General features: G+C 42.5%; 4 protein-coding genes across 10 annotated transcripts in view; 2 read left to right on the forward strand and 2 right to left on the reverse strand.

Moving 5' to 3' along the window:
- adam11 (ADAM metallopeptidase domain 11) overlaps window positions 1–3,338 on the forward strand; it is a 21,837-nt gene extending 18,499 nt beyond the window's left edge. For both annotated transcript variants that reach the window (XM_047327829.1, XM_035611598.2), the window contains 2 exons: window positions 644–661; window positions 1,344–3,338. In XM_047327829.1, the coding sequence (XP_047183785.1) occupies window positions 644–661; window positions 1,344–1,480 (155 nt within the window). In that variant the 3' untranslated portion in view covers window positions 1,481–3,338. The remainder of the gene's footprint in view (window positions 1–643; window positions 662–1,343) is intronic.
- On the reverse strand, window positions 2,829–16,919 carry LOC118286958 (7-methylguanosine phosphate-specific 5'-nucleotidase-like). 6 transcript variants are annotated; one of them, XM_035611605.2, is made up of 12 exons: window positions 16,451–16,919; window positions 15,287–15,400; window positions 14,951–15,049; window positions 14,445–14,514; window positions 14,211–14,257; window positions 13,952–14,037; window positions 13,437–13,526; window positions 12,983–13,145; window positions 12,536–12,736; window positions 12,365–12,453; window positions 3,385–3,669; window positions 2,829–3,250 (listed from the first exon to the last, which is right to left on the reverse strand). In XM_035611605.2, the coding sequence occupies exons 1-12, from the start codon at window positions 16,451–16,453 to the stop codon at window positions 3,166–3,168; spliced, it is 1,332 nt and encodes a 443-aa protein (XP_035467498.2). In that variant the 5' UTR covers window positions 16,454–16,919; the 3' UTR covers window positions 2,829–3,165. The 6 variants fall into 6 exon arrangements, with proteins under 6 accessions (XP_035467498.2, XP_035467499.2, XP_035467494.2 ...); XM_035611606.2 differs by lacking the exon at window positions 16,451–16,919 and adding an exon at window positions 15,667–15,910 and having other exon boundaries at window positions 3,410–3,669; XM_035611601.2 differs by lacking the exon at window positions 16,451–16,919 and adding an exon at window positions 15,667–15,910.
- fkbp10b (FKBP prolyl isomerase 10b) lies at window positions 4,132–12,188 on the forward strand. Its single transcript, XM_035611600.2, has 10 exons — window positions 4,132–4,535; window positions 5,796–5,941; window positions 6,678–6,867; window positions 7,098–7,243; window positions 7,928–8,117; window positions 8,226–8,371; window positions 8,859–9,048; window positions 9,181–9,323; window positions 9,937–10,100; window positions 10,334–12,188. The coding sequence occupies exons 1-10, from the start codon at window positions 4,345–4,347 to the stop codon at window positions 10,526–10,528; spliced, it is 1,701 nt and encodes a 566-aa protein (XP_035467493.2). The 5' UTR covers window positions 4,132–4,344; the 3' UTR covers window positions 10,529–12,188.
- A 362-nt stretch (window positions 16,920–17,281) lies between the features above and the next one.
- klhl11 (kelch-like family member 11) lies at window positions 17,282–23,118 on the reverse strand. The gene is made up of 2 exons (XM_035611599.2): window positions 22,291–23,118; window positions 17,282–20,536 (listed from the first exon to the last, which is right to left on the reverse strand). Exons 1-2 carry the CDS (start codon window positions 22,821–22,823, stop codon window positions 18,952–18,954), a joined length of 2,118 nt encoding a protein of 705 aa, XP_035467492.2. The 5' UTR covers window positions 22,824–23,118; the 3' UTR covers window positions 17,282–18,951.
- Between the last annotated feature and the right edge of the window lie 632 nt (window positions 23,119–23,750).

Consider the following 23,750-nt stretch of genomic DNA (forward strand, 5'->3'; position numbering starts at 1 on the left):
TGTGTGCAGTCTAACTGCATATGTGGGGGAAAAAAAATGATTCAAGATTTTGTGGCTCCTGAGGGTGCTGAGGTCACACTGATAAATTGCCTCAAGTGATGTCATTTGAGTCGGCGCGGAAGTGGACAGTGTTACAGGAGTGTAATGTTATATTGTGGAGTTTACAAATGGCCCAGTACAAGTGACGAAGTGACATAAATGGATAAATACTGTAGATTAACAATTAACTTCATAGAACCTGCTGCCCTCTCACTGTCAGTCTCTTCTCTGTGCGGCTGGATTTGTCTCAGAGTTGCTTTGCAGTGACATGCCTGCAGCATGCAAAAAAACAAAACCAAAAACTGCTTTTCTCTGACTGAAATCTTGATTGTGATGTAGCTTGTGCGATAGCATCAAATCTGCCTGCCAAGCTCCGGGCAAGGGCATGTTTAGTTTTCTGGGTATAACAAAAGGTAAGAAAGGAGATGATGGCTGTGTTTAGTGCTTTGCATTTTAAGGCCTTGGATTCATCGCATGATTGTTTTTTTCCCACACTACATCCAACTCACGTAAAAGAAAACGTGAAAGCCTTAACCGTCTTTGTACTTCACTCGTTCTCTTTTTTTCTTCCTCTCCTTCCATCTTGTGTCTGCCTCGGATCCAGGAACATCCGAAGGGGAAGGTACGATCCCGCTTTTCCGTCCTGATCCCCCCCCCCCCCCCCCCCCCCCCCAAAAAAGATCTGTCCATAATCAGCATTCTTTATGTCAACATAATGCCATCTGTTTTATAAGTATCCTCTAATTCTTTATCGCCTGATCACCCACTACTTTCAGATATTTCTAAGCGCCTACAGTATGTTTTAAATTTAATATTTGTTTGTATCAGGTTACAGTGGCATGGAGCAATGCCACATAACAACGCATTTATATACAGTAGTTTGTGCAGCACAAAACTTAATCCAGCTCAGTCATAATTTCATTTCTACATGGAAACATTTCAGTGTATCTTACTTTGCTTCATTCATATTTTTACTGCATGTCCCCGTATTCCCTTGGCTGCCATTTATCGAATCGAGCTGCAGTGTTGACTTTGTAATGTTCATTTCAAAAGAGTTTCATAATAATTAAAGGTGAACATCTCTTTTAAGTTTTCATTTTTTTCATTATTTTTCTCATTATTTTATGAGTTACCTACGTATTAACTTCAATGATGATGATTAGTCGATTGGAAAAATATCTATAATGACAATAATCATTTGTTGAAGCCCTAACCTGCAACAGTCTTCATCAGTTCATCCTAGCTGTCCAGTTTGAGATTCTTTAGTCTTCATCTTCTCAACTTCTTTCCTCTTCTCTTTCCAGATCTTCAGGAGTGTGAGACATATTTCTCTGTTGTCCTGTCTTCCTTTACACTGTGTCCAGTACGCTCTAAGGAGACGGGGGGAAAAAAGACGACCTCCGTCTACGAGCCATCAGACCTTTTATTTTCCCCTTTCTGACTTTACTGATGCTCTCTCCATGAGTATTTTCTCCTTCTGGAAAGTCAAATTGTGCTTTTTGAACAGAACCCCTGAGGTCACATCCCCACAGATCTGAACGGCTGTCAGGGATCGTCCGGAGACATGTTTTTGTCCCGGACACAGAGCAATTAATTTATGCCGCTTTTTCGATTTTTCCTTTCCCCTTCCACTGGTAACAGCTGATCTTCTGCCATATTGACTGTTATTATGCTTTTTATTTCTTTTAGTGATTTGATGGAAGAAGGCTGTGTACTTCTCCGGGGGCCGGACTTTTTACAGAAGCCTTCTCTCGATAACACATTTAACCTCATGGAGAACACAGTCAACACAGTCGCCTCTCCTCAGGAGTGTGACTTTAACTGCAATAGAAGTGTATAAATATCATACAGAATAGTGAACGCTCACGTTTTATCTAAAGTAGATGAGGGTTATTTTTTGTGTGTAAGGACTTTACAGTACATTCCACAGTAACAGCCACAATTCTCCCTCTAATACTGTCTTTCATTATCTCGCAGTAGTCCAACCCTAAATCAATGCTTCGACATAATATGCATTAATGTATGAATGTATAGTTCACGCCTGCAAGGAAGCTTGTTATGGTCGTATCTCTGTGCTGGTGACATCCAAGTCCTTTGTGCGACACTGCAGTCAGGCTGGCTAGACAGTTGCACATGTATAGACCGAAGGTTTTATCCCACTGTATCATATGTAAATCCATATATGACCAACATGCATACAGGTATGCTGAACATGGGTGCTGATGTACATAGTGTATTATAAGGATGACTCGTTTGGAAAGCAGTGACACACTGCCGCTCTGAATGGAAGCACAAGAAAACCCCCTCCTGCCTCTCAGCCTATACTGCTCGTTTTGAGGATGTAACTAGCTAGAAGCGGATTCAAATCTTTGCAGTTTGTACTTTCTAGGAAAAGTGGAGCTCATCTGGATTTCCAACTTTGTCGTTGGCTACATGCCTGATTATTTGGACTGCAAAGAAGATGTGTGTCTCGCAGTGCGAAGGAAATTTTCAAGTTTCAATGAGCATAGTTAGGAGACCGACACACAGGATGAAGATTTACGACTTAAAACTTGGCTTCTGCGGTATGTACACACACGTGTGCATAAATTACAGAACATTAGAATATGAGGCTGTGTAATGATCCAAACATTCAATCTCGTCTCAACACATACCTTACCTGTGTGAAACAAGGTCTACCTTAAAAAAAAAAATCTAATTCTGCAGCTTTTATGCGCATCACTGTCTCAACTCATCTTCTCTGGACCTCAGGTCTCATATCTGCTATCAGCTTCAGAGAATTCCTGCAGTTTTTAGTTTTTTTTTTAATACAAAGACTGCTTGAGAAGTTTTTTGTTTCACCAGGAACGATAAAGAACTGCAGCAACGGCACAGACGCCAGAGAAGATGATCCATGTTACACTGCCAGTAAACCTACAGTGGCTCTAGAGGAATATGTCAACATTTTGAGTTGAAGTCTTTCACACGGGGAAATCAAGTGTATTCAAATTTACTTTCCTCACTGAAGTGAAGTAGGAGAAGTGAAAATTATACAAAAGAAATTCATGATTTATCGAATCACACTTTATTCCCTAAACACAGTAATATAAAATCTGAAAACACTCAAGGACAGACTTGGCTGAAAGCTCAGGTTACACCACTTGTGATCTCATCGTGGTGGTTGGTCTCATCACAGGTATTTTGGCACCGGGTCACATTCAGTGTGGAAGTCCTGCAGGGAAGTAAACAGAATTATATCAATGACCATGCTCATATTACTGTATATTAAAAAATACATATTAAAACATATCTGAATACCACTGACTGTGTGATCCATGGTGTAAATCCAGATTTAAAAACAAACACCTATAGTTCTGCAGGATGTTCTTACTCCTCTGGCGGGTTCTGATTTCATCTGTATTGTTGCAGCGTCCTTTGTTTCTGTCAATTTGTTCCGCACGGGTTCCTGTAGTTCTGCTGTAGTTAAGAAGTGATCCTGTCCCGAACTTCACGGCATACTTGGACTCTTTGGGGTCCGCGGCCGCTTTACGGCTCGAGAGGCAGGATGGGCGGAACCGCCCTGCTGCCGCCTGCAGCTGCGTCCAGCTGTGCCAACGAGTCAAGCCGCGGGGAAGCAACAGGCGTCCGGCTCTTTCAAAATAAAAGGATGGAAAGAACATTTCCATCAATTATTCCGTCTTATGAGTGGAACTCAAAAGAGACAGACTCATGTCTCAGACAATGCGTAGTGGAAATGACATTAAATGAGTTCAACCTTAAAACATTGCGCATGCCAAAGTGTTTTGAATATATATATATATGTATATATATATAAACATCCTTACTGTCTTCGTATTCTAGTAAAGACAGTACCACTCATATTTTAATGTTCAAAGTTGAAGCATGTGGAGGATATATGATAACCTATGTGTATTACTCCCATTTTCATTGTCCTCCCTTCTCAACCCGTTGATGCTGAAATGTTTTGGTCTTTTAAATTGCGATTCCTATTCACTTTATTCTAACGGAAGTAGTGCGCATGTCTTATTGTGGTGACTTCACAAGAGACGCGTCCCACTTCTAACTCCGACGACCCTCCTTCTCTCTGGTAACAAAAAAAAAAGGGGGAAAAAAAGGAAAAAGTCTGCGCAGGAACCTGGGGATTGTCCACGTTTACAGCCTCAGACGCCGCAGCCCTGCTCCACATCCACAGCCTCGGCCCGGCGCCCCCCCCCCGACTTTTATTTTTCTTATTACTTATGACTGTTGTTCTTGTTTTTTTTTTCTTCAACCCTCCTAAGTAACTTTGATTGAAACTCTGCGAAGATGCTGGGCCTGTTCTTTTTCCTGCTCACTGCGTGGTCCTCCGTGGAGGGCAACCCCAGTCCCGTGTTGGGGGATGTAGTCGTGGACAGATCCTTCATCCCCAAACTCTGCGCCAGGGAGGTGAAGGACGGAGACTTCGTCCGCTACCACTACAACGCCACGTTCGTCGACGGCAAAACCTTCGACTCGAGGTACGGTCACTCGCTTTCTTTTTTCTGTCTGCGAGCCGCAAATGCATTTGTACAAATTGTTTTAATTTGATTTGCAAAGTTGCTCGTCGTGCGGCCCCGGGCCTCACGAGACCAGACGCAGATTCCGCAGCTGAAATTGTAAAGGCGCAGACGTGGTGATGGATTTTTGCAGGTTAGAACAAGTTCGCAGATGCAGCTCCGCGTCCTCCACGCGCACGGTTACTACGCAGTATGGAATTTGATTTTTTTTTTTTTAATTATTTTTGTTTAGAAAATTTCCAGGTATGGAAAAATATTTGTGTTTCTAGACTGAAATCTTAACAGATGTCAATCCCCTTTTCTTCTTTTTTTTTTTTTTACAAAACTACCGATGCGTCTCAATCTCTCGCGTAGTGAGTCATCTTCCCACGTTCAGAGATAAACGTCGCCACGGCGACACACTCTACCTGCAACTACGACAGAGACGTAGTTCGCCTATGACTACGGCGGGCGGAAGGATAAGTAGTTCCTAACAACCGGGCATTATTTAGATTTGTACCGTTGTTTCCCCCGCTGGTGATAAAATACACATTTACCCCCAAATTACTTAGATTTAATATCAATCTTTTAAAACAGCTATCGTCGGAATTGGAAGTATCAATATTTCAATATCAATCCGCAGAATTTCCGTGATTTTCTGTGAATGAATTGAGACACTTTTACTTTTATAATAATGTTAGAATAAACGACTTATTAATAATTAGTATTCATTTATATAATCATATTTAATTAAATAACCCCTCCAGTCACGTTTTGAAGTATATACAAATAATCTGCTATGCTTAATATTTAGTTTTACATGGTTTAACCCCCAAAAAAGGTTTCACAAAAACCCCTCTGGAATGGAGGTGGAATCCATTCACTCTCTCTCCCTCATTCAGGAATTCTGAGATTAGGCATATTCATGATATGCAAATAGCTCAGGCCACGCCCCTGCCCACCAAAGCTGCTGACCTGTGCAACAAAATGGCTAGTGGTAATCTTAGGCGAGATTCAGCCATAAAACTTAAAATAAAACATAAATAATTTAATAATCATCTCACTATTTGTACCCGGATGTCAAATATGATCTGAAAAAATCTACAGAGAAGAAGGAAATACGAGTCTGGAAAAAGTATGGAATTTTGAAATGGAAAATGTGTAGGAACCCCCTACATCGGCCCACTTCTGACATCTTCCCTTTGTCCTCCTCGACGTCCTCCGGGTTTCTCTCTCATGCAGCCACCAGAAAGGAGACGCCAAGGTCGGTCGGATCGGTGAGGGTCGCCTCATTGCCGGCATCGATAAAGGTCTGCAGGGCATGTGTGTGAACGAGCGCCGGACGATCACCGTGCCTCCTCACCTGGCCTACGGCAGCACTGGCGCAGGTAAGTGATGCGCAACAAGTGGACATTCTTGAACAGATTAATCGATTACGAAAATAGTTGCTGATTAATTTAGTAGTCGATTAGTAATCGATTAACTGTTGCAGCCCCGTGTTTGAGGGTTTCAGTAGGGGCCCACAGCTCATTTCTGCACTGGGGCCACCTAGAGGCGTAGCTGTATATTGCATCTTTAGCGACTATTGAAAGTATCTGCAGGTGAAATGAAAAAAGTCAGGAAGTAAAAGTAAGACTTAATTCTATGGCACTTTAATAGATCAGATGTCACAAAGTCCTTTACGATAAAAGAAGAACACAAACTAAAGTTGCAATATGGACAGAAAACTTTGTTGAGCACCGGTAGAGGTAAATAAAGTCAAAGCAATGCAACCATGAGAGATTTGTAGTCTGTCCCAACATCCTGTTTACTCTGGATTGCATCGCTTGAGAAAACTGGAGAGGCTCTAAGTAGAGCACATGCTGTACCTCCGCCAACCCCCAACAGTCCACAAATACAATCAGGCCGCACCACATTGCGCGCGCACACACACACGCACACACACATTGATTTCATCAAGATCCATTCATTTTTCTCTGAGAAAGAATGGGAAATTCTCTTTTAAAATGTTAAAAGTCCCATATCTTGCGATGTTAAACAAAGTTAAATAAATAAATAATTCCCGGATCCTAAATGACCTGTATCGTCTGGTTATCACCACTGATGATTTTTATCTGTTACCAGGTGACGTGGTTCCTCCAGATGCCACCCTGGTGTTTGAGGTCCACCTGTTGGACCTGTGGAACAAAGCCGACCTGGTCGTCACCAAAACCATCACCACCCCCAAAGACTGCAAACGCTCCGTGATGCGCACTGACTTTGTGCGTTACCATTTCAACGGCACCCTGCTCGACGGCACCGTCTTTGAATCAAGGTGAATTCGGGCTCAGATGAGTGTCGGTGTTCAGTGAAGGGAGTTTCCTCTCGAACATGAGATATGTGGGAATTTTATGCATCAATATAGACTGAAGTGTGTGCTTCAGTCTCTGAAACAAAGCCCCTGTCTGAATGACAGTTCTTGTGTGTTTTGTGCTGTCACACAGGTATGTTGTCTGTGTGAAGTTATGTTTGACTTTGCGCTTGTCTGAGCCCTACTGTACGTAGCTACATGAGGAAGCAAACCCAAGACTCATTAGTAGGTGAGGGCTGGCTGATCAAGGGCCTGGACGAGGGCCTGCTGGGCATGTGCGTGGGAGAGATCAGAAACATTATCATCCCACCTTTTAAGGCCTACGGAGAAAAGGGATCAGGTGAGTGCAAATCAGAAAACTGATTGGTTAAAATAAAAAAAGTAGATTTTTAAAAACATTTTATTTCCTGCTTTGCAATCGAAACCTGAAGTCCAGCGTAGGTCAGAGAAATAAAACATTGAAACAAGGACATAGAATCAACAGGCAGGCAAAATCGTCTCATCAATAAAATGCCTATTATATATTTTATTCACACCAATCAAAGCACCATTGTGGATTTTTTTTATTATCACTACTAGTGATAATAAAAGTAATAATATTCTTTGTTTATGGAGCAAAAAAAAAAATACTGAAAGAAAAATCTCATTTGTAAATGTTTTATGAGGGAGAAAACCGATTTTACTAATTTGCTGGTCACAGTGCAAGTGTACTTTGGTCAGAAGCTGAGAATGTAAAAACAAAGTTAGTTTACAAGACATCTGGAGATTTAGTCAAATATTTTCACAAGGTAAAAGACCAGCAAACTTATCCTGTAAACATTTATTTTTAAAAAAGTTACTTAGATGCTCATACGTTGGAAAATAGATTTTTAAATTCATACTTCTAATTTAAATATACGTTGTTACCTTGTGTCTTGCAGAGACACATACAGGGAAGATAACACCAGTTTTATTAGCAGAACAAGTAATAAGTTGCCTATGAAGTGTGAATATTTATTTTGCTTCACCTCTTTCTGGTCACCAGGCACAGATATCCCCCCCCAGGCGACCCTGGTGTTCAATGTCCTGTTGGAGGACATCCACAACCCGAAGGACAACATGACCATCGAGCACCAGGTGGTGCCCGAGTCGTGCACTCGCAGGTCCGTCGTCGGGGATTACATCCGGTACCACTACAACGGTACCTTTCTGAACGGAAGAACCTTTGACACCAGGTGAGCCCTTAGGTCCCACTGACAGTGAAGAGGATTGTAGCGGGGTCAACGGCTATTTTTTATAAAACCATCCCATTTTAACACATCACTGTCCCCATCTGCCCACAGCTACCAGAGAAACGGAACATACAACACCTACATCGGGATGGGGTATGTGATTGCGGGCATGGACCAGGCCCTGCTGGGAGTCTGCGTTGCGGAGAGGAGGAGGGTCATCCTCCCCCCTCACCTGGCGTATGGAGAGCAAGGAGCAGGTCAGTTACTGTGTACCCCCTGCATGAGAATGACTACCCCAAGTTGACTTTTAACAAAAAATCCTTCATTTCATAGATTTGTCCTCATGCTTTGACAGGATAAAGTGATAATAAAAACCTGGCTGGTGCAGAAATTCTATTACTATATTTAAAAAAATTGTTGGCAGTTGTTGTTCAGCGAATATTACAGCTCAAACAATGAGAACAAATGAACCAGATACCAAATATTTGCAGCTCTTACTTTCTTACGTTTGAGGATTTGACACTTTGTTTTACTTCACTGTCCAATCTGATATCCCGGGATATTTCGTTCAGTTATTTGGAGAAACAAAAAGTAACAATTAATTTAATGGACCAGTTATGTATCACTGAAAAACATGCGACCTATCCCACCTCATGGGCTGTAATGAACTTGTGATCTAGTTGAATCTGTTTTCCCAACACTGAGTTACCAAATAGATGAAACTGTTTTCTGTGATCTTTCCAGGCGACGTCATCCCTCCCTCAGCTGTGCTCGTCTTTGACATTCACGTCATCGACTTCCACAACCCCAATGACACGGTGGGCATCCACACCACGCACAAGCCCGACGTGTGTAACGACACCACCGCGGCCAACGACCTCGTCCGCTACAACTACAACTGCACCCTGATGGACGGCACGCTGCTCTTTTCCTCGTGAGTCACCCGGACACACACAAACACTCTCAAGTCTCGTCGCTGCAGATTTTCAGAACGGCACAAACACACACATTTTACACATGTTCCCTTTTCCCATTTGTCTGATACGTAATCAATCACTGTTCTCAGGCGCGACTTTGAGAACCTTCAGGACGCAGTGCTGGGGGCAGACAAAGTGATCGACGGGCTGGACCAGGGCCTGCGCGGCATGTGTGTGGGAGAGAAGAGGTTGGTGACGGTGCCTCCTCACCTGGGCCACGGAGAACGAGGAGGTGAGACTTAAGCTTCGCCCTCATAACCATGAAGCATCACACACCATCACACTGTACTTTTATTTATTTTTTTATCAGGTTTGATTATTATTCTTCAGTAACGAAGCTCGTGCTCATTTATCAATCTCCAATAGCTCTTATTAGGTTACATCTGAAAGCGGTTGTTTGTTGAAATCAAAGTAAACTTTTTTCACCATAGTTTCATAAGATTTTCATCACTAACTGAATAAATGTACTTACACTAACAATGATATGACAGTATCAGTCTTTTCTTTTCTTTTCATGTAGAACTGAACAGGTTTCTTGTCACACGTCTGGATTTGATCTGAACAAATCTTTATTTCAGTATTTAAGTACATTTTGATCATTTAAAAGATCAAATTTCTCAAAAGAGATAAAAGATCTGATTGAAAAGGCTGTAGGTCATTGTACCGTAAGATGTCTACGCTTCTCATAACCCTAAATGTTTTACACTACACCATCCTGTCAATGAATAAAAAAATCAGAATAATGCATATATATATATATATATATATATATATGTATATATATGTATATATATGTATATATGTATATATACACACACTTCACTTTGTTGCTTTTTGTCTGTCAGCCGATGGTGTGCCGGGCAGCGCTGTGTTGGTCTTTGACATTGAGCTGGTGAGCTTTGAGAAGGGAGTGCCCCCTGGTTACCTGTTCGTGTGGCTCCAGGACACTCCGGCTAACCTGTTCGAAGCCCTGGACATCAACAAGAATGAGAAGGTTCCACAGGAGGAGGTGGGTAACAGCTGACAGTATAATCATCACTATAATCTCTACTCACACGGTCACTTGTGACATCGTTGCTCCCCCTGTTACTTTAGCATGTTGTTAACTTTTTTGTTGTTGTCGTATTAGGTCTAGCAGCTTAAATTGCATCTTTTCAATTGGTTAAAGATGTTGTGTGCAGTTGTACTCAAGCACTGCGATGCTGTTATTAATCAGTAATGTTCCTCTTTGACCCTCTGTAGTTTGGGGAGTTCATCAAGCTGCAGGTGGCAGAGGGCAAAGGTCGCATAAAGCCTGGAATGACCATGGAGCAGGTTGTAGTCGACATGTTCGAGAACCAGGACCGAAATAAAGATGGCGTGATCACGGCCGACGAGCTCAAACTGAAGGTAGAGGAGGACAAGGAGAGGGAAGAGGCGAGGCACGAGGAGTTGTAATGAGGACAGATGTTTTTTTAATTTGAATTTTAATGCTCTCTCAGGAATAAACCCAAACACCTTAAAAACAAGCAACGAGAGACTTTCCCCCAAACAGCGTCAAGGTTTTATTGGTGGACTGTTTTTTTTTTTTTTATGACAAGAAAATAGTGCAAATGATCTTTTTTTGCGGAGTGTGTGAGTGTTTGTGTTTGACAGTTGTATTTTCAGAAAACCAAACAAGCACCTTATTTGTCCCTGAAGTCACATGGATTAAAATGTGAGAAAATTAACATGGTTTCAGTTGTTTTCCTACGACTTGTAAACACTGCATAGAAAATCATCTGACATCTGAAATAACGGCAAGTGTATTCCTGAAAAAAAGAGGTTTACCGACAAATGGATAAACTATTTAATGGTTGATTTTATTGAGGGGAAAAAACAACAATCCCACGGTTTTTAAAGAAAGATGCAGAAATTACACTTTTCTCATTATCACACTTAAAGGAAAAGTGCACCCATTTCTTAAAATAAGTCTTAGGGCCTTCTACTGCGTAACACAGCCGAGACTCTGGCTGAACAAATCATTGATTAGAATTGCAATGTGTGTAATGTAGGCACCAGGTTTTTACGAGGATTTTTTTTTTAACCACACTGATATCTGAAATAAACTGTTGTTAGTAGCTAATGCTATCCTATACAAACAACCAAAATCAGTTGTGGTTGCAATATTTCAATCACCAATATGTGGCAGATTCCTGATTTTTTTTTCTAATGATGTGATCACATAGGCGGGTGTCTGGCTTTAAGAAATGTTGCAACTCTGCATCAAAAAATGAAAAGATAATGTGCAGTTTCTGAAAAAGGATGAAAAAACAAACAAATATTCTTAGCAAAGGAGGAGGAAATGCCAGGGAAAATGTTTGTTTTTTCAGCAGTAGCAATTTAAAAGATGCATTTCTCCGTTACAGTACAAATGTGTGGTATTTATGTCGGACATGTGAGTTACTAGTAATACTGAGGGAATTCAGTTCTTTACAGAGAGGAAATCCCAACTTGTGTTAAATAAAATTACATTTTTAACAAGGTTTTGGTGAGGAGCAACATATACAAGCTTCAACGTTAAGTCCTTTTGTACAGCAGACAGTGATTCAGTTGAAAGACACACAACCCAGATTGCACAGTACATTTCACTGTCACATGTTAACAGAGGTCATAACTATTAATTCATTAATTCTAATAAATAGCTTATTGACTCATAGAATCACTGTCATCTAAGGATTCACGTGTACAGTGTGTGTGGCATCGAGTCTGGGGCATCGAGTTGCGCACTGAGGTTAAACACAGGGGAATTAATATAAAGATGAAGAGTCGATTACAAAATGTCTTACATCTTTGTTCTTGCATGAGCATATTTTAAGACTTGAATAAAAATCTGTATATGTGAAAACACACACCATGGTTGTTTGTACTGAGATTTTAAGGAGGTTGCTGATTTGTTTTAACCCTGACTCTCTGCAAAGCTGAAATAAATCTAAAATTCTACAAAACTAATCTGCAAACTAATGACCCAATTTAGATCCTTTAAACATTTCGACTTTGGTTCCATGATTTTTTTGGTTTTTTTTGCAAATGCAAGTCAAAACATGTGAATGTAACAAATAAAAGAGAGTACAGTGTGTCTGTGTGTGTCTGTCTGTCTGTCTGTCTGATTTGCACCTTGAACCACTTTAACGGTCCAGTTTCCAGGTCTTGTTTGAGGTAAGCGACAATTGCCCAGCATGCAACACTTGTAACAGGAGAGAACAAGTCCATCTTTGTGTGTCTCACTTGTTGTTACCCGATGAGGTAATGTACCTGAGGATGCCGTTCGGAACGTCCATCGTCTCGTCTTTCACCAGCACAATGTCGAAGGAGTTGATGTACGACTCTTTCCTCTCGTCCACCTGAGAGACGCAAAAAGGACGGACGATGACGAACCCAGCGTCTAAAACTACACACACACCAAACATTTGTCCGTTCACTGACCTGGTCATTCAGGAAGCCGACGGTCAGGACGTTCTGGGGCTCGGACACGCCGCCGGCCATGGCCAAGTCTCCGAGAGAGTCCCCCAGCAGCAGTACGTTGGGTCGGCCCTGCAGCTCCCTGAGGCCAGCGGCGTGTGACAGAGCCCCTTCTCCCTTGTTGAAGATGTGGATCAGTTCGCCTTTGAAGGCTTGCAGGACGCCCTTATTAACAAGACAGTTTGAATTTAGCTTATTGCCCCTTTACATTTTTAGTACCTACTTTTATATTATTACTACTTTATATACCAGCAAAGTTTGATGACCTCTGATCGATCTCTGGCCCTTTTTACAATATTTACAATCACACAGCCGACAACCTTTTGTTCCGCGATCAACGTACAACTCATTTCATACAATGATGAACAAGATGTAAAAGATGCATGTAAAGGCAGCTGTGGTCCGACTCACAGTTTGGTCAAAGTCCATGTAGTTGGAGATGATGTGGATGTTGGGATGGAACACGTGGTTCTGTCGGATCACCTCCTCCAGCACGTCTCCGACACCGGCCGAGAGGATCAGCATAGGGACCCTCTGCTCGACAAGACGATCGAAAAACACTTTGTAGCCGTCCCTAAATACGCACACACACACACATTATATTACACGCATCAACTAATGACTATCTGAGCAGAAAGATTTGCAGTAATTGTGATGCGTAAACATGAGAACAACTGAAGAATATTTCACACGATAAATGAACACTGCTTTAAATTAAAGAAATTATTTGTCTTAAAATTTCTAAGGTCTAAGTAAGTATTTAATGTCACTAAAGCCCAGTGACTCTTTTCAACCAGTCTATAATGAGTTATAACATTTGTAGGTGTTATTGGCAAACTCAATATGGAATTTAATCTGCGTTCACCTAAGCATAGTGCTGGATTCCTTGACAGCCTGGGAGAGCAAGTCCTTTCTGATCCTCTGCTGAATCAGCAGCTCATGAACTTTGATCCACCTGTAGATGGCAGCACAAGACAAATCCTCCTCATCAATGAGCTTTATCTTTTAGAACACAGGAAATTGATAATAAACTAAATAATAATCCTAGTTTTTCAGAAAAGTTAGGTGTGTGAACAACATATTAAAGTTGATGTTTACAGTATGTTCTATATTAGAAGTGGATGTTTCCCAGCCCTGGAATCAACTACATACAGTTTACTTACAATGAGGCAGTATTCTTATCTAAGTCCTAAAAATATATGAAGAGAATCCAGTTGGACAAATAACACAAAAACATGTTATTTTCATGTACATACTGAGTATATCGACTTGGATTTTTGGACCGTTGCTTTTACAAAACAGTTTTGACTCTCATATTTTTTATTGCTTTATCGACTGAAAGTTTCTGCCATTATTTCAATCAATCTGTCTGTTTCTTACCACTCCACCATGAGAGGCACCTTCTCTTCAACACTCCGTCTTGCATCAATCTCTATGGGGTAGTAGGTGTTCAGCAGCTTCTTTATCTGCAATGGACCAAGACAAAATACGGAAAAATAAATTAAGATCTAACTTAATGGGATGTATCAGCACATACTTGTTGGTTAATATTGGAGTGATGGGTTCAAAATTTACTTGTTCTGTTGAAACTATATACTTATAGTCCCTAACCCTAACCCTATGACTATAGCACACTTACCTTTTTAGTGCAGTCTTCATTAACCAATAACCGGTTGTTCAGGATGTCTGCGGAAGCCAGCAAAACGGATTTCAGAAAGGCACAAGACAGTCATACGAACATCAACCCAGTGGCAAAAGGGGAAGCACGCACAAATAAATCCTTGATTAATTTAACCAGATGCGCAGACTCTACCGAATCATAACGACACTGTTTGGCCATGACGCCGATGATCTCTGTGGCCTATGTGCTTACTGTGGGTCGAGGGCACTCTCTTGCCGTTGTGAGCGAATCTGGTCAGCGTCATGTCAAAGTCTGAGATTACCTGCGAAGACACGACTGTTATGAACGGAAAATAGAGCTGGCCACTGAGCCAGCATGAATCATTCAAACACACGTCACATCTTCTTAAGTTACACCCTGCCCGCCAAAGTATACGTTTTGCATTTCTCTATTTATTCATGAAGGCTCACTGCTGTCTGATAATATGTTATTACAGTATCCTGTCCTCTTGCTATTCCAGTCCCTGGGCTTTGCTTATGCTTTATACATTCTCCGTACAGTGTCTGGTGTTCAAATAGTGGAGATAATATAAGCTTTCCTAGGTTGTGCACGTGATGATGACTATTCAGTGTAAACATTCAACCTCTTTATATCCATAAAAACCTTGTGTTCTGGGATCATTTGTGATATTTGATTCAGATTACATGTTTGAAACGCAACCCTGCTCCACCCATGGCTCCTTCACCCATTCCACTCACCTGCAGGCTGCCTGCACCTGCTTGCTGCATGGCCTGGATGGTCTCCTCCACTCGGCTGTGCTCCCTCATCAGCACAGAGCAGTTGGCCATCTCTGGGATCTGAACAGAAAAGAGTTGTGTGTTTATCCACACGAGTCCCATGGAAGGAAAGAGAGCAGACAACAAGGAGAGCGATGGGGGCAAAGACAGTCTCCAGGGAGGATTTTCTTTAGTGGAATATGTTACATGCTTCATCACACAAAGATTATGTTTTCTGTCTAATCACGTCTCATCTTTCTGTATGCATAAATTCACGTTAAATGCTGCAGACACTGAACAGAACAGAATTATATTTACTTTGCTACGTAGAATTTCTGAAACTAAACTCCCATTCTTCTTTTCCAGGGTTTTGGTCAGCTGCTGCCAGATGGCCAGGATGCCCCGCACCGGCGTGTAGATCCAGGGAATGATCTGTATGTAAACAGCCAAGAAGAAAACTCATGGATACAACTATGGAGAATAAATATTCCAATAACAAAGGAAAAATGTATTAATATTAACTTGAATTTAAACCGAATCAAGCTACCCCTATTATTATTCCCTATTGTTGCAGTATACAAATATTTTTACCTCATTTTTTAACATACATACAGCTAACAGCTACTCAGTTCAATAAGGTGAATCTGTGTATTCACAGGGATTTCAGGCCATATGTTTTACCCGTTATACAAAACTACCATGTGTGAAAAATGGTGCACGAGTTCCATGCTAATGGATAGATCCATTCGCTGTTAATAGTCCGGTAAGAGCTCTGGGTTTGCCTCTAGAGGGAATAGTTACAGTGACCACAGGCCTTGTTGTGACAAAGAGTTCCTTTATTATTCCTTTGGGAGTTTGCATGTGGTTTCTCAGAAACTGTGCTCGTCTTTCCGGATGGTGGTGTCGCTCCAGTTTTGTACTTTCAAATGTGGGAACCCAGCGTCTCACCTCTGTGTCTGCGTGTGGGATTGACTCCCTGTTACGTGCGATGAAGAGCCCAGTTCACAGGAGTGAGTGCGTGCCTTTGATCCTATGATCGTGGCCTCGTCGGGGGATTGTGTGATAGGATTTCAATTGGAGGATTATCAAAACATTTTGGAATGGACATTCAAACTGTTCAACATTACTCACCAAACAACAAGCATTTTGGTAAACAATCAACACGAACAACACAACTCTAGCAAGTAAAATTCACACAACTGCAGCGACTGTAACACAACTCAGAAACACTATTGCTGGCTTTTAGCAGTCAGCTTTGAATCACATCATTAAAATAGACAGAAGACAACTTTCCACACACACACACACACACTGATAAATAGAAACACTGACAGAGTGTACATAGAGGCATGGCCTTTCAAATAATAATAATAATAATAATAATAATAATAATGTGTTTGGCCTTAAACACATCATCCTTACTAATTTTATTAGTCTCCTCGCATGTTTAAAAGTCCAACCCGGATGTTTACAAGCACTCACCATTTTCAAACGGAGAAGTCCGGTCTGAACTACTGTCCAGCGCTAAAATACATCGTGCTATAAGGACAAGCAGTTGATATCTACAAAAACATATTGAGAAACTGATGGAATAGTGTCTCTGTTTTCCGTCTACAGCTGGTTTGAATGATGTGTTTACGTTCTCCCTGTTTGCATCACCCGCGGCGTTCCCACTGAACCGTGCACTCAGCGTACATGGTTCCGGACGCATATTAGTTCCTACTGCAGTGCGTTCGACCGTGTACTGTATGTGAAATAATGACTTATCCATTGTTACCATAACAATCCTGATTATATTAACAACATAAACAACCAAATTTGACATTTTGATACCTAATACTAAAATAAAAAAAAATGAAATTGAGACCTAAATCTCTTAACTATGATTTACCGTGAACCGAGAAAAGATGGGCTGGAGCCAATCCCAGTTGACATTGGGTGACAGTCGGGGTTCACCCTGGACAGGTCACCAGCCTATCGCAGGGCCACATACAGAGACGGACAACCATTCACTCACACATTCACACCTACGGTCAATTTAGAGTCTCCGCTAACCACTACACCACCGTGCAGCCCTGCCAATTCTATAATGAGCTTAAAAATAAATATAATGATGTGTTTGTATAATGATGTGTTCTTTGTTATTAACAAAAGAATTTAGGAAAATGTTACAGCAAACGTTAAAAGCCTTCACTTGTATCAACAGATGTAAACTGTTGCAGTCTACAGTTGCCTTGCACTGTAGGCTGCAACAAGAGCTCTGTTTATTTAGCATTAATTTGTTTACATTTTTGGAAAATTAACAACAACAAATTAATTTTAGTGCATTAACCTTTATTGCAGTGTCTATACACATGCAGCTCTTGCACATACAAATGCAATGACACCATGTCAGATGGTACATTTGGCTGCATGAAATCAGGATGTATAACACTGGCAAATTACATTTTATCCAAAATTACCTCTTATCAAACTGGGACTTGAAACTATGTGACATTTATATGTTACTGCCAAAATGTAACTGCCTGTTGTACCCTGTAGTAATGGAAACTGGCAATTTTTTTTATTGAAAAATGAAAACCTCCAGTTCCGCAACTGAATGGAATCATTCATCAACCAGTGCTGTTCACATTATGTACAGTGTGTTAGTGGAAAAATGTTAGGTTCACCATGCCTAATTAGATCATAGCTACAGACAGCTTGGCTGCAGATACCACAGGCACGAGCAATTTCAAAAGTTTTAGATAAACACTGATCCCAGCAACTGGTCCACACAACACTGAGTTACAAGACTGGATTTTTAAAAAAAGTTAAAGTTTAACTTTCATGGTCGTTAAGTGCAGGGAATGCAATTAAAATCAACTGCATCAATAAGGAACAGTTGAGAGAACATCCACAAAGAAGCCTGTTTTGTTTAAATGTGTTTCACACATTTCAGCCTTTCCACAGTTCTGCCCATGTGTGAACATACAGTTCGCTCTTGGTGACTCAAAAGAAGATGCAGAACCAATTCTGCAAGAAGTACGAATAGTCCAGTGAGACAACCAGCAAACTAAAAAATACTCAACAAACTTTGGTCACTGAAATAACAACATTAAATAGGATAACAGAAGTTAAAATTAAATTAGAATAACCGAGAGCTTCTGCCAAAATTACTTCTCGTCATTATTATGGTGGTATTTGGTCTAACTTTCAAGATATGCAACAACTTGTGAAATCAAAATATTGGTATTTTAATACGGCTATACTATTTAAGAAAGATATCACTCACAAGAAAATATCCGAAAAATCGTATTTGGACATCTTCAGGAGTTTGCCGCTCACATTTCCTGCTACATCCCTACCTGGGACATTTTCCAGATATTTTACCAGGGGGCTGGGAGAAAACAGTTTCAGACAATGTCCTGAGGAACATTTGCGTTCTCACATTTAGCTCCTCCAGAAAAGTTCAGGAAAAATGTCCGGACTTTCAGTGCTTGTCTGAAAGCAGCAATTCATACACATCCATTTTGAATTTCAAAACAGCATTTTTGCGAATCTGTAGAAACTGTTTTAGTGCAAAAATGTATTAAGCAGGCTTTGAGCACCCTGTTCCCCAGTGTGTCCTTTTGATTCATACTTATCTCCTGTTACGAAATTATGGTCTCCTTCAAGTGGTGCACACAAGATTAATCAATAAGACTATCAACCAGGTGTTTAAATCCTTACAGTGCAAAAAAGGTCAAATCATGGTATAAGTTGGAGGTAGAAATGATGTAAGGCCAAAATGAGAATGCAAATTCTTACTTTTTTTCTATTTTGGCTATTGGAACAGTGTAAGCTTTGGCCCCAGGTGAACCCATGCAGACGATAAAAGCCTTACCTCAATAGGAGCAAAAAACCATACAGAAATCTTGGGATAACAACAAGGCATTTCTCAGCGCACAAAGTGCTTACAAGACAGTACTATACATGGCAGGCGAGTCAGAACGTCAGAGTCAATGTCAACATTCGATCTGAGACTGCAGCTGCCTCCGCAGGGTGAGGGTGCGCCGATGGAGCTGCTGCATCTGCTGCATGCGGTCTCGCTGGCGAGCCAGGTTCTGGGGCATGGGGTAACGCTGGCAGCCGTAGAGATACTGGTACGGGATGCGAACGTGGCAGGCCGCTGCTCGGCAGCGAGGCTGAGGTATGGGCGGCAGCAGCATCCAGCGCTTCTTTTCGGCACAGTAACGGTAGACCTCCTTGCGATACTGCTTGTCCATGTTGTTGCTGTTCCTCCATCCGCCAATGACGAATATGTCCTCACCCAGGTGGCAAATGGCAGCACCCTCCATGCCGAGGACCTCCGGGGGGAGGCTGTCGAGGATGTCGTCGGAGATTTTTCTGCTCGTTTTCTGCCGAGCAGACTCTACTGTCACGTCGTAGTTCTTGGGGCAACAGGACGCCGTGTGGTAGAAGTTGGTGGAGGCGACGGCCATTTGAAAAACACAGTAGTTATCGATGAGCGGTAAGGAGTCCACTTCCTGCCACACGTGACTCTCTGTATCGTAGCAAGTGGTCACAGTGCTCAGTCCGTCCTCGTGGTCCATGTCTACAGGGGTCCGGGCCATTACGTACACATAGCGGTCCTCCACGCTCACCGTTTTCACGTCTCGTAGGATTTTGGGTGCTGGCTCCTGATTATGCCACTGATCCTGCTCAGGCTTGTAGACAGTAACATCCTTAAAGCCAGGACTGAAGTTTCCGTGACCACCGATGCTGTAGAGAATGTCCTTGACACTTGTGAGGCCAAAAGAGTGCTTGCGGTAGCTCAGGCTGCTGACCTGCTCCCAGCTGTTGAGGTTGGGGTTGTAGCGCTCCACCATCTTGGCGAAGCCCGGCTCCATGGAGCCTGCCACATAGACATGGCTGTCGGTGGCTGCTATGGCATGTCCATCAAGGTGGTTGTGAATGTGAGGTAGGTTGACCCAACGGTCCTCAGCGACAAAGTAGCCCACACACTCACTCATATACTCTCCGCCTTCTGAAACACCACCCACCACCATGATTACATCCATGTTCTGGCCAAAACGTGGCTGGATCGCCGCCATGTAGGAGGCGCAGAGCTCTAAATCAGCTGACTTGAGGCTCTCAAAGTGAACAGCGTGCACTTCAAGGGTGTCAGACACCAGCTTCTGACAAGATGCATTGTTTGCCACTAAGGGCTCCTTTCTCACCACCTGTGTCAGGACGGTAGGAGCAATCTGTGGCAGCCTTAAAAGCTCGAACAGCTCCTCAAAATGCGTCTCTCGCTCCTCCTTGTCATGCTGCACCCATTTCACGATGGTCTCAAACAACTCCTGTTCAGAGTCCACAGTGATTTCGGAGTCGGACAGCCAGTCTCGCAGCAGGTGAAATGGCAGCGTGTAGAATTCCTCGTTGCGGATAACTTTGTTGAAGTTCCTTCTAATGGTCTTGGCAGCTCCCAGGGCCAGCTGGTCCAGGGTGTACATGTGGGCGAGGCTGTGCACAGCGACACAGTTGGACAAGCTCAACTTCTTCATCAGGAAATCTCCACAGAAGTTCTTTAGCTGCACCAACAGGAACCTGAAAGTGTGAATAAATGAGTCATTGTCTGCCAACGGGTTCTTAATTGTAGCCAAAGAATGTGAGCAGACGATTTCCGTGAGCAGTAAAAATAGACTGACAAAATGTCTACATACAGGACAAAGAAATATTAGATCTCCCTCAGCATCCAGTGTATGATCTGTAATTAGCACTGTAGACACCAAGATACTGTCTGCAAGAAACCTTTTGTGTTGTGATTTTCGAGACTCTTGAGGGTCATATTGTCTTGGTGTTCTTGCACTAATATGTGTCTATAACCTTCTTTAAGGGTTTTAAGTTGGTCTTCGTTGGCCTTGGATCAAGTGACAGATTGACAGTCTGCGGAATGCACAGAGCCAGGACCTGGACAATCAAGCAACTCAACAGATTTTCAACATTAACTTTGTCATTGACACCTGCGACTTTAATACTCTGATATGTCAAAAAGTGATGAATGGTGATTTTAATCATCTTTTATTCTGGCAGTTTAGAACTCTGCCCAGGTAGAAGTCGGATGAAGTAATGATAATAATAATGTCCATGTATTAACAAGAGCAAGGTGACAGTTGTCACGCCCCAAACAGGTGCAGCAGAATAATGGAGTTGTCAGACCAGCACAATGTTTACACCATAAACAACAAGTGAAGTTGGTACGACATGGGGTGTGTATAGTCTTTAACAATAAATAAACATGCACAAGGTGCGAATATGAGCTTTACCTATTTCTCAGCTGACAGACTTTGTAAGTACGTAATGGTTGAAACAGGAAAGTCATCACAGAAAATTAAAAGGCATCAATGTTCATGTTTGATTGATTCATTGTTCAAATCACTTTCAAGTTAGTATTGGTCCCTTTGGACAAAAAAAAAGGGCAGATTAATTGATAAATTAGAATCGGCCCTAATTCAATTGATGAATGAACAGGCCTATAGGGCCAAAACCTTGTAGCTCACGGGGTCAGGGGGCCCCCTGGGCTTCACCTGGAAATATCCCAGAAAGAGCCACAAAAGAACTAAAATAAGACGAAAGACCACAAAGAGACAAAATGAACGATCTACAAAGATTAGCAAAAAGATATGAACAAGAGCCGCAAAAAAAAAAAGGACGGAAAACTACAGCAAGAGATGCAAAGAAACCAAAGAGATGCAAATAGACGCTACACACAGACGAAGTAACGACACAAAACAATGTAAAACTGCCACAAAGCGATGCAAAACATATTTAAAGAGACTAAAAATGACTGCAAGGGAGGGAGGAACAAAAGGACCAAAGAACAAAGCTGCGATCTGTGGTCGCTCAGTCTCTTTTGGTGAAGGTGGCCTGGTCCTATGTAGGAAGGGTGGGTGGGGGGGGGGGGGGGGGGGGGGGGGGCCTACCACCTGCCTCGGCCCAGGGGCCTGTTTTGATAGAATCCGTCCATGACGAATTGATTATCACATTATCACATACAGACTGTTACACTTGGTAAGGTTTGGCTGTTGACCTGACTCATATCTTTACTTAAATACAATTTGCAGACTCAATGTTATTGTGATGGAGACCTTATAAAACCACGGGGGGCCACAGGTGTGCACACGTCACACCTGCTGACGTCATGTGGATCCAGACAAGGTGCGTCTCATTTACCTCTAGAAACAAAGGCAGGGCCCAGGTAACTGGCCAACACCTCCATGGATAAGCAAGTGGGAATTGTCTCATTCCGATCAGACGTGTGATTTGAACATGAACAATAGCAACACGAAAGAAAAAATCACCTGTCACCAAGTTCCAGCACTTCATGCACATTCGCGGTGGTCACCGTGATCTCTCCCGTGTACATGAACTGCACGACCCTCCGCACGGTCTCCGGGTCCAGTCCGCCCTCGGAGCTCCACTCCCTGAGCTCCACTCGGCCGCTCTGGGACTCCGAGAAGCGTCCGCCGAGCAGCAGCGCGAAGTAGTGCGACGCCGCGGACAGGACGCAGCGGTGGGCGGACAGGACCTGCACCCGCTCGCCGGAGCAGAACACCAGCGTCACGTCGCAGAACACGCCCGCCTTCCTCTGCTCGTTCTGCCGCCGCGAAAGCTCCGAGCAGTAGGCCGGGCAGGTGAACTCCTCGGCCTCCTCGGGTTCCCCGTCACCTGTTACCGCTCCTTGTGCGCCGCAGTCCTCCGGCCCCGCCGCCGCCGCCGCCGCCATACCGCCGCAGGAGGAGGAGGCGAGTCTCAGGCGAGAGCTCTGACGGAGCTTCGGGAAGAAGTCGTAGGCAAATAAAACACACGTGAACAAACAGTCGATGACTGACATGCATGCGGTGCGTTCACTGCCCCGACTGGAAATCTGTAGCTATCACTTCCGTCTTCAAGAATATATATTCCCGTTTCTCCCCCCCCCTCCCTCCCCCGGGAGAGTCAACGGGAGCCCGTCAGATTCAAGAGAACACGTCCGTCCCGCAGGAGACCGACACGTCCGACACGAAGAGTCCACGATGTTGAGTATTTTTCAATAACACGTATTTTTTTTTTTTTTTTTTAGCGAAATTCAACTTTGTTTATGAAGGATGCACCAGTTGCGCGCATGCGTGTTGTGATGTGTCGAAGTGCTGGTGAGCTGTTGCGTCTTATATAAATCACACTCTCATTCCGCGAGTTATCAGTCATATTAATGTCTGTTCTAAATGATGTCATGTTTAAAGCTCGGTACTTGTTGCCTGCTGTTGGGAAATTCATTGGTATTATACTAAAGCAAATTCACAAAAGGCTCATAAACTGTATTTATGGTTATTTAAAAAAATCTACTGACGCTTTATTGGCCGGTTGAATTTTAACTTATCTGTTTAAAAATGTGATAAAAACAGCTCTTAATTAAACTTTTCACATTTACTGTATTTTAACTATTTTGTTTTGCAAACAGATCAATGGCCTGTTTGACACAAGTTTTGAAAGTCTCACAATATTATACATCTCCAATCCATAAGAAGAGACTCATGTAAAAACCGAGTTAGAGGTTATGCGAATACTCCACGTTAATAAGCATATAAAATGCCGTTATAGCTGCATAAAACTATCAAAGTGGGTTGTAATCCATTCACTGAATGATTGAGTCCTGCTTCACTGTCTTGCAAATATGATACTGTCCAGTTAACAGGTTTTGACTTTTGTTGGAGCTGTTTCAAGCTCCCATATTCAGTATGTCTCCCATTTTACGAAAATAATTCCCAACCGAAGATCACTG

This window comes from Scophthalmus maximus, chromosome 16 (genome assembly GCF_022379125.1).
Source record: "Scophthalmus maximus strain ysfricsl-2021 chromosome 16, ASM2237912v1, whole genome shotgun sequence".
NCBI lineage: Eukaryota > Metazoa > Chordata > Actinopteri > Pleuronectiformes > Scophthalmidae > Scophthalmus > Scophthalmus maximus.

Coding starts and splice junctions, on each gene's coding strand:
- klhl11 (XM_035611599.2), bottom strand. CDS start 22,823: ATGTCAGTCATCGACTGTTTGTTCACGTGTGTTTTATTTGCCTACGAC. Junction 20,537..22,290: donor GTGCTGGAACTTGGTGACAG/GTGATTTTTTCT, acceptor TCACACTTTCAG/GTTCCTGTTGGTGCAGCTAA.
- fkbp10b (XM_035611600.2), top strand. CDS start 4,345: ATGCTGGGCCTGTTCTTTTTCCTGCTCACTGCGTGGTCCTCCGTGGAG. Junction 9,049..9,180: donor GGCACGCTGCTCTTTTCCTC/GTGAGTCACCCG, acceptor CACTGTTCTCAG/GCGCGACTTTGAGAACCTTC. Junction 9,324..9,936: donor GGGCCACGGAGAACGAGGAG/GTGAGACTTAAG, acceptor TTTGTCTGTCAG/CCGATGGTGTGCCGGGCAGC.
- LOC118286958 (XM_035611601.2), bottom strand. CDS start 15,714: ATGGATCTATCCATTAGCATGGAACTCGTGCACCATTTTTCACACATG. Junction 14,258..14,444: donor GAGAGTGCCCTCGACCCACA/GTAAGCACATAG, acceptor TGGCTTCCGCAG/ACATCCTGAACAACCGGTTA. Junction 13,146..13,436: donor GAATCCAGCACTATGCTTAG/GTGAACGCAGAT, acceptor GTGCGTATTTAG/GGACGGCTACAAAGTGTTTT.